Source organism: Hippoglossus hippoglossus, chromosome 16, assembly GCF_009819705.1.
Source record: "Hippoglossus hippoglossus isolate fHipHip1 chromosome 16, fHipHip1.pri, whole genome shotgun sequence".
Taxonomy (NCBI): domain Eukaryota; kingdom Metazoa; phylum Chordata; class Actinopteri; order Pleuronectiformes; family Pleuronectidae; genus Hippoglossus; species Hippoglossus hippoglossus.
In genome coordinates this window covers 8,859,734-8,868,969 of record NC_047166.1, presented here as the reverse complement: position 1 = coordinate 8,868,969, position 9,236 = coordinate 8,859,734, and the positions used below count along the sequence as shown (strand labels likewise).

The 9,236-nt window shown below is 42.0% G+C and overlaps 2 protein-coding genes across 4 annotated transcripts; both read left to right on the top strand.

Moving 5' to 3' along the window:
* Window positions 1–165: 165 nt before the first annotated feature.
* ino80e (INO80 complex subunit E) lies at window positions 166–3,823 on the top strand. 3 transcript variants are annotated; one of them, XM_034611162.1, is made up of 9 exons: window positions 283–424; window positions 711–793; window positions 891–961; window positions 1,060–1,112; window positions 1,244–1,331; window positions 1,768–1,885; window positions 2,236–2,334; window positions 2,854–3,060; window positions 3,174–3,823. In XM_034611162.1, exons 1-8 carry the CDS (start codon window positions 397–399, stop codon window positions 3,058–3,060), a joined length of 747 nt encoding a protein of 248 aa, XP_034467053.1. In that variant the 5' UTR covers window positions 283–396; the 3' UTR covers window positions 3,174–3,823. The 3 variants fall into 3 exon arrangements, with proteins under 3 accessions (XP_034467055.1, XP_034467053.1, XP_034467052.1); XM_034611161.1 differs by having other exon boundaries at window positions 285–424; window positions 2,854–3,099; window positions 3,231–3,823; XM_034611164.1 differs by lacking the exon at window positions 2,236–2,334 and having other exon boundaries at window positions 166–424; window positions 2,854–3,823.
* Window positions 3,824–4,855: 1,032 nt separating this feature from the next.
* On the top strand, window positions 4,856–8,954 carry LOC117776792. Its single transcript, XM_034611080.1, has 4 exons — window positions 4,856–5,503; window positions 6,192–7,133; window positions 7,912–8,416; window positions 8,452–8,954. Exons 1-4 carry the CDS (start codon window positions 5,201–5,203, stop codon window positions 8,469–8,471), a joined length of 1,770 nt encoding a protein of 589 aa, XP_034466971.1. The 5' UTR covers window positions 4,856–5,200; the 3' UTR covers window positions 8,472–8,954.
* The last annotated feature ends 282 nt before the right edge of the window (window positions 8,955–9,236 follow it).

Here is a 9,236-nt window from a genome sequence, read left to right as displayed (position 1 = left end):
CATAAATATATGAAAAAAATAGATTGATTAAAAGTCTTTGTTGATATTAAATTACAACAAAAAAAGAATTAAACCTCAAATTAACAAAATACACAGAAAATATTACTTTTGTGTTTCTCTCTGAACTAATTTGTATATGAACATAAATATATAAATGAGGAATTTTCAAACATACAAACACTGAGATCAAAACAGGTGCAGCTTCATAGATAAATGAAAAGCAAGAGACAAAATAAAGAGAAAAAATAATTTAAATTAAATAAATAATAGCAATAGTAAAGTTGAATTTAAAAGGGCTACGGTTTATTTTCTAAATTACATCTTTATAATGCAGATTAAACAAAAGGTCCGCCCATCGTGTCGCAGGACACTGACGTCACGATAGTAAACAAGAGCATGTCGCACAGACCAACTCAAACTAGAGGTTTTGGTGTTTTTTATAAACATTCGCATGATTATTATCAGTCGACTTTGTGTTCGTACGTTTAAAATAACTATATTAATGTTTCTCTGTTAGAGCAGCAGCTCTTTATCTTTAGCCAGTTAGCTATGTAAGCTAACGTTTAGCTTTAGCTTAGCTTGTGTAGCATGCAGCTCATTCTCACACATGTCGCGATGCTGAGAGGTTTTTCTCCTCAAACAGACCTTTAGTGTTCTCATATAAAACTACAGATGTGAGACTGATTCACCGTTTGTCTGCTGTGTTTCAGAAATGAACGGTCAAGCGGACGTCGAGGTTGACTACAAGCGGAAATACAAAAATCTGAAGAGGAAATTAAAGTTTCTGGTTTATGTGAGTGTGTTCACGAGCATCGTTTTGAGCTTTTTAAAAAACAAACAAAACACACGTCAGTCGTTTCTCATCTGCACTGTTTGGTTTCCGGTTGCAGGAACAGGAGTGTTTTCAGGAGGAGCTGAGGAGAGCTCAGAGAAAACTCCTCAAAGTTTCCAGAGACAAGAGGTGACTTGATGTTGTTTGTTTATAAAAAAAAAAAAAATATGGATGTTAAACAGTATTGTGTGAGAGCAGCAAAGAATAATCTCATTCACGTTTTCTAGCTTCCTTCTGGACAGACTGCTGCAGTATGAGAGGGTAGATGAAGACTCCTCAGGTTGGTGTGGAAACATTACATTGTGTTATGATACAGTTTGTGTGGTGTGCACATATTTATTTGAATACGTGTTTTACTGAGTATTGTATCTACTGTGCTGCCGGATCAGCTTTTCTTCGTCTACGTTTCAGATTCGGAGGCAACCGTTTCTTCAGAGAACAGTGACGCAGAAGGGCCCAGAGAGAGGGAGAGGGAACGAGAACGGGACGGGGTTAAAAAGTACGTTGGGCATTTTAACACAACATTCAGATGTTAGACTCACCGCCTCAGGGTCATGCCTCGTTTTTTAGGATAAATCATTACGTGCATATTGATAGATTGGTCTCTTTAAAAGATGACACTTTTTACAGCCTTACCGATTTATCGTTGGCCGATAAAAATCTAAACATCACAGACACACAGGTATCGGAAGTTGTCAGGCTCCTGTACAATAGTTTGCTATAATCAATGAATAGGACTGAGACTCAAATCAGACTTAAGCAGATCAAAGTTAAATCTAAACAAGATAATCTTCTTGTTTGATGCCAGTTTAATTTTCATGAGGGTCTTTCTCTTCTATTTGCTGACCATGAACGACCCTGCCCTGGACCACAGATAATGCTCTTATTGTTTACCTCACACAATGAGTTTAAAAATGTTCATGTACCCTTTTCAGGCGGAGAAGCAGTCCTGGGGCGTGTCTTCCTTCCTCATCCTCCCCTCATCTCTCCCTGCTGTCCCGTGCTGGTGTTAATCCCCTGCAGTCATCAGGCTCTGGACCATACCTCAACACTGTGAGTACCCATCCTGCTTTTTCATATCATATTGCTGCCAACAACAGTAACACTGCAGCCATTGCCACCTCCTCATGAGCAAACATAATCCCTGTATTAATTCATTATTTATATGATTTTATAGTTTTGTCATTTTTATTCATAAATCTGTTTTATCTCTTCCTTTGTTTTCTCGTTTGATGTCTATAATGGCTTCACTTTCCTTGCATTGTTCATTCTTCTGTGTATGTTTTTATGTTTTTGTGTTATTGTGTGTGTGTGTGTGTGTGCGTGTGTGTGTCCTTCATGTTTATTGCCTGTGGGCACATGTGGTCATTTGGCAAATTTGGGCCTGCATGTGTGTTGGGCAGATGCCCTTCCCACCAGAGTATTTGGCTCCTCCAGCTGAACGAATGAAGAAAGAGAGAAAAACAAAGGCGCCAAAAAACAAGAGAGAGCCTACGGGGAAGGTGAGAGAGGAGATCAGAAATATGGGATATTCAGAGATAATCATATTGACAATAAAGAAATATTTTCTAATTACTTCAGAGATAATGTGTATTAAATGTGCCACTAATTCTAGAAAACACTAGAGTAGACCAGTAGCTCATATTTTGGTTACAATATACAGTTTATGTCCACGTAGAAGGAAGTCTTAAGCATGTGCTCTTATGTTCTTCTGATATACAAAATCTCTGATAGTTAAAACAGTTGATCGGGGCCTTATTGATCATTACACACTGTCGCCTGTAATCATGACATTTCAGGACACTCATGTTGTCGAAGATTTCGTACACAAATCACTTGAGGCAAGTTTGTCCCCGTGCTGAATTGACCCCGTGGACAATATCTTTATAATTTCATATACATGCTGCATGCTTCCTTTAATCTGGGATGCAGTGATCCATCCATACCCCTCTTTCCTTCGTCATATCTTCATCCCTCTCTCTATCGCTCATAACATCTTTGCTTCACTCTGACCTCCACAGGTCGTTGCCCCAATGGCAGCTAATTACCCATCAGCCCCTGCGGCCCCTGCAACAGCCAGTGGCCCCTTCAGCTGGGTTCCCAGACAGATGCTCAGTGGAGATGCAGCTGAGGAGGAGGGGGACAGTGACTTGGACAGCGACAGAGGAGATGAAGACAGGGGGGAGGGAGATGAGGCTGAGTTAGTAATTGACATCCCAAATGAATGAATGAGTGTGTGTGAAAGTGTATTTATAAGGTGTGTGTGTGTGTGTGTGTGTGTGTGTGTGTGTGTGTGTGTGTGTGTGTGTGTGTGTGTGTGTGTGTGTGTGTGTGTGTGTGTGTGTGTGTGTGTGTGTGTGTGTGTGTGTGTGTGTGTGTGTGTGTGTGAGCGAGCGAGCAAAAGACATAATGTGACTGAAAGTATTTCTGTTCTCAGCAAGCCCACATTTTCAAAAGTGAGCCAAGCTCCCTCTGGTGGACTTTTGCTTCACTGCAGTATGGCTGTCCAAAATTCATATATTATGTCAAGAATTTAATCTGTGATAAAAATGCAGTTTGTGAGCTGCCACCATGAGGATTGGATATTTATGTTCTCTGTTTCCAACTGGTCTTTTTTTTGTCTTAACATTCTAGTAATGCACAACAATGATTCCAACTAGGTGTGTCCTTCAAAGAGGAATTGTGTGTTGGTTATTTGTCTTGCCTTGTCCAACCTTCCGTCGCAGACTGGGAGTTGTTAAAGTAGTTCATGAAAACTGTGTACGTGGGATAGAAATGCTGAGTCTTTACTTGGTCCACGTAGTTTTTTTACATCTGTCATTTGAACTATTATGTTGATGATTTTGACTTTATCATGATGTTGCTATAATACTGCTGTGTTTTCCCCTAAAATTGTAAAAGCAAAAACGTTTTCCTTGATAATGAATAAATACTATTTTTGCACCCATTGAATTCTGCATGTCAGAGAATAAAATGCAGATGTTCTCATTTAAGTTGGGTTTTTTTTATTTAAAGTAAAATGTGTCAGATTTCAGTTACAGATTCTTCTGACAAAATTCTTAGTCAGTGTTTGTTTCAAAATATTTTATCATTGCCACAAAATAGACGTTTAAAAAAGTCTTCTCTTATCTTATAAAAAGGCAGGATGCCCCACCCATGAGCTTCACACCCTAAAACTCTCATACCAGAGCTTCAGTCTGTGAATCATACCACTCGACTTGTCTGTGGGAATTGTGTGCAGGCAGTGTGCACTGACAACATTCATTCTTATTCATCTGAATATAAACTAGGCTCATGTTGGGTATTGCACAGGATTGTCTTTGCTTGCTTCTGCAAACGAATCCTGATGCAAGCCCAGGGGTACGTTTGGCTCATGTTTGCCATAACTCAGATGCAAAATCAGCCTGGCTGAAATCCACCTCTTCAAGATGTCAAAAAAGAGAAGCGCTGGTTATTTTCCTGTTCATTCCTACACAGGAGCAGGTTACAGGATAACACGCCTCTAGCTGTTTATGTCACATAACCATTTTGTAAAGAGCAGTTAGTGCCAACATCATGTCCCAACAGGCATGTTTCTGACTGAGGAAGATGAGCTGCAATGAAAGGCAGTGCATTTTGTGTGGGAAGTCAGATTTCAGGGATCACAGCACTGTGTGACACGCTGACCCGTGACTGACACTGTCAGGATGAGGGTTTAATGAGGGTTTCATGAACAGACATTGTTCATTTCCGAGCTCAGTTGTTCACATTTTATCTGGAGGTACAAGTTAGAACTTCTGCTTGTTTCGGAGCATGTCTAACCAGCTCTTTGACATAAAAGACTCAGCACTGTCAGATATGTCTCACCAAGAATAATGGACAACAGGAACGTGTTAATCGAGTGACTTGCGTTGCGTAGAAACCATTGTTTGGGAATGCAGACCTACAGGTACTTGACAGCTTTGAGTGGGTGTTGGCTTGGCTTGTGTACCTAACAGCACGGGGATATAAAGGTGTAGCCATAGAGAGAGTACGAGGGAGGGGTGAAGTGGAGGTACAGCAAGAGGGAGAGGCAAAGAGGGTGGAACTGACAGAGGGGGGGTGAATTTGTCAGGGAAAAGGAAATGAAGTAGTAAGCAAGATAGTGCCTGCAACACAGAACAGCTGACATTAAAAGAAGACAGACATGGTTGGAGACAAACTGGAGGAGAGAGCAGGGAGCGAGTGAGGAAAACAACAAGAGATCAGCAGCCAACCTTGGCCACCTTATCTTTTCCATCTATATACGGAAATCGCTGGATAATTTATAAGCCTCTCCCCCTGGCTCTGTTATTGTGTGTGTCGGAGAGAGGGAGAGAGAGAGGGGGATTTGCTGAGCTCACCACCACCATGCTGTGTCCTGCTGCTGTCAGTGCAGCTGCTGTCTGGCTGCTGGCAGTGCTGGGCCCGGGCCTGTCTCTTTCAGCTGAGGACAATGCCGAGCAGGGCTTCACCCTTTGCAGCGACTGCTTCTACAGACAGACGCCTCCTCTGGGAGCCTCTGCGGGGCCGCTGCTGCACCCGCTCTGCCATACACTGCCCAGGGGACAGGCCTTTGCCACTCTGTCCAAACCAGCCTGTGACACAGCTGTCTACTCTGCCTTCCATCTCAGGCACGGATGGACAGAGGAAGAGGAGGGCGAAGAGCTCCTGGTAAGAACACGTTTAAAGTGGTACTATGTCTTTTTGAATAATGGTATTTAAGGAATGACGTACACTATATGAAGAACATGTGACCTTTTGGGCTCCCGGCCCTCTCCTTATTTGGGCACCGTGGCACCATTAACTAGCTAAATGTAGTAATAAAGTGAATTCAATTATTTCCTCAACCAAATGCAACAGTAGCCTCCATTTTTTTGCTGAACAAGTTATTTTACTTGATACTTTAAGTCTTTTTAGTTAATTATGTCTTTCTATCTTCAAGATTTTGAACAGATGTAGAGTGTATAGCTTTTGGCTGTTTCATGGGTACTTTTACTAAAACCTCTAATACTGCTTCCACCACTGTACTAAACATTGTAAACAGTCAACTCTTGTAATTTACTGCAAGATCCAACACATTTGGAAAACAAGAAACCACCCAAAAAGCTGGATGTTTGTACAAGAAATGACCTTTTTCAAACATAAACATTTGAAATCTTGCATAATTATCTGCAACATTGGAACATTGACAGTAAAAGCAACGATACATATTTCCACTTATGCTACAGTTGGATCATTTGTAAGTAATCGATTAAATAAAATACCGGCTCATGTATCTCAAAGGTAAAACCATGAATTATAACTAGTGTACATTTGCACTCACACCTTATTAATTGGTTGTGATTATTTTTTCTTCCAGTCAGAAGAGGAAAACGACATTAAAGCAGCAGCACCAATTCTCCTCAGAGGAGGCGGGGATCCATCTCATTCCGTCTCACCCTCAGACTCCCCTCTGCAACACTGGGACTCAACGGTCACAACACTGGTCCAGTCAAGCATCAGTCCTCAGTGCAGCACTTTAGAGGGAGATCTCTACATCCTGACCGGGGCGGGGGGTCTCAGGGCGGCTGAAGATGGAGATGAGGAGTGTCAGATGGGGCCACTGTGGTCTGCAGTGTGCTGCGCTGGCCCAGAGGGGAAGGGTGGCTTCAGCGTGGGGTTAATCAGAGAGGCAGGAGAAGGGGACAGACAAGTGAGCCTGAAGGAGCTGGAGGAGATGCTGGGAGTGGAAGAAATGTTCTCTGAAGGCTGTGGAGGAGCAGATGTGGAGACTGCTGGAATTCTTGTGGGTCTTCAGGGCGAGGGGAAGCCTGAAAATTTAGAGAAGATGGATGTAGATGCTCCTGGCGAAGAGACAAGTGACGCAGATGTGGATTCGGACACAGCTGGTCCAGACACTGAAGGGGAGACTAATCGTCAAGACACTGAAGCTGAGGCAAATCGACAAGATACTGAAGCTGAGAATATTCGTCAAGACGCTGAAGCTGCGACAAATCGACAAGACACTGAAGCTGAGACAAATCCTGATGTTCAGCCAGAGGAAGCTGGTGAAGTTGCACAGGAAACTTCAGCAGATGCAGTGGAATCAACGAGCAGCAGTGAAGAGCACGGGGATGTGAGGCGTTCGGGAGCCGTCACATCAGAGTCTCCTGACTCTTCAGCGGACCAAGCGACTGCAGACGATCAGGAGACAGACACAAATTCCACGAGCACTCTGGTCTACATCCTCTCCACCGCCATTTCCATTCTCAAAGCTCCACTGCACCCTCTGGTCTCCACAGTCACAAAGTTACCTGGACAGGTGATACAATTTACTGAACAAAACAACATATACTGAACTTTATTTAAACTTGAACGCGTACTCAAGTAATTTAGTATTACACTTCCATTAGGTTGAGAGATTAACAAGAAACAGATTTAAAAAAAACATGTTGAAATCTACCTTTTTTACCCCACACTGAAGAAAATTATTGCACCAACTTTAAAATGATTTTGTTTACTAACACAAATGAATTAAGTTTGTTCAAATAAAAATTCACAAGTTATGTAAACACAATTAATAACTTTAATTTGAAAAGTTTTTTCTTTTTTTTAACTAGGTAAACAATTTTCCTTATTCAAATTTTCCACATGCGAATTACTAGGTTATTATATTTACTTTATAAATACAAAATAATGGATAAGAATTGCTTATGATACAAGTGAAAATGGGGACAAGTTTGCGAAAGACAATAGTAAAAGTGAAATGCAAACATTATTCATCATTTGTTTTTCATTCATTAATTTCAGTCTTTTTTTAGATAACCAGGGATTATTTTATGTTAGGGTCAATGACCGAAAACGCAGAGAACTTAGCTTATTGTTGTCACTTTTCCTTTTTAAGATTTTAACCACAGTTTCAGAGTCATTAAGTTAAATCTCCTCATTCCAGTCTGTGGGTGGAGCAGACAGGAATGAGGTCTGGTCAGAAACAGGTGTAACTCAGAGTTCATGAAACTCCCTCAGGTATTTTGGTCATTTCATTATTCACACCTTTTTATCTCACTTTAAAAAATGAAACTTGTTCTGTCTCGATTCAGGTGACCTATGTCCTTCAGGAGGACCTCGGAGTTCTCTCTGCGTTGCCCGGAGACACCTACTCCCTGCTCCACCTTGTGACCTCTGACCTCTTGTCCTGGATGGGCTCAGCCGCAGATCTGCTGCTGGGTGTTGGGGAAACCGGTGTCCACAGTTCTTACTACTGCGCCTCATCCATGCTGGGAGCCCTGTACAGTCACTGCCACACTGGCGTCACCGGCGTGGGGACCCTGGCCGGGGACACGGTGGGGGTAGTTGGCGACGCGGTGGATAATGCTTGGTGGGTGACTAAGTTCTTTGGAGGGCGGCTGTGGAAGCACAGCGAAGGTTATGTGGGCACAGTGGCGACAGAGATGGGCGATCAGGCCATGGCTGTCGGTGGAGGGTTTGGGAAGCTGACATGGAGAAGTGGAAACGCAGTGTGTAATGTGTTTAGGCTGGGAGGGGGTTTCGTAATGGGGATTATGGATATGCTCATTGGTGCAGTGAGAGAGGCGTCTGGGCAGGAGTCAGAGTGAAGGAGGAAAGAAGATGAGACCATCAGGAACAAACCTTTTCATAGGTTTTCTTCAGGTTTGGTTTGTAAATCTCTGCAGCACAAAAGTAATAGTTGTTAATGTCATTTGATGCCTTAGTTGTTATAGATGGATTGCCACATGTGAATTGTAAACTTCATCCTATGGGGGCAAAGTGCTTTACAATTTTTTGCCTCCTCTTATACACCAATGATGGCAGAGCTGCTACGCAAGGTGCTTGCCTGCAATGGGGGTTTAGTGTCTTGACCAAAGACAGGAGGAGCCGGGGATCGAACCACCAACCCAGTGGACAATCCGCTATATCACACAGCAACACAGCCTCCCTTATAATGTAGATACACCTCACTGTGGAAATCTGGCTGTTCAATAATCTACTGTATTTGAGAGCTGTAAAAACACACTGTGCACACTGTTCTTTTGGATGTAATTGTTCAGGACGATTCTTGTATGATACTTGTTGCATGTGTACATTTGAATAAAAGTAATGGCTGGTTTGCCAGTGTAACATGCACCATTTCATCTTTGTTTATTCATTGGTATCTTTCTCTGATTCGGGACTGGAATGTAACTACTGTGTATATTTACACAATTACTCTAGTTGAGTATAATTCTGAGGTACTTGTACTATCACTTTAAGACTTTATACTACTACTCCACAACATTTCAGATTGAAACACTGTATTTTTCTGCACTACATTTAATTGTTTTTTGACTATAGTTACTAGTTGCTTTGCTCATTTGCTCATTTACGCCATCAGTTTAGAAAATATGACATATTGTTACAGATTAAA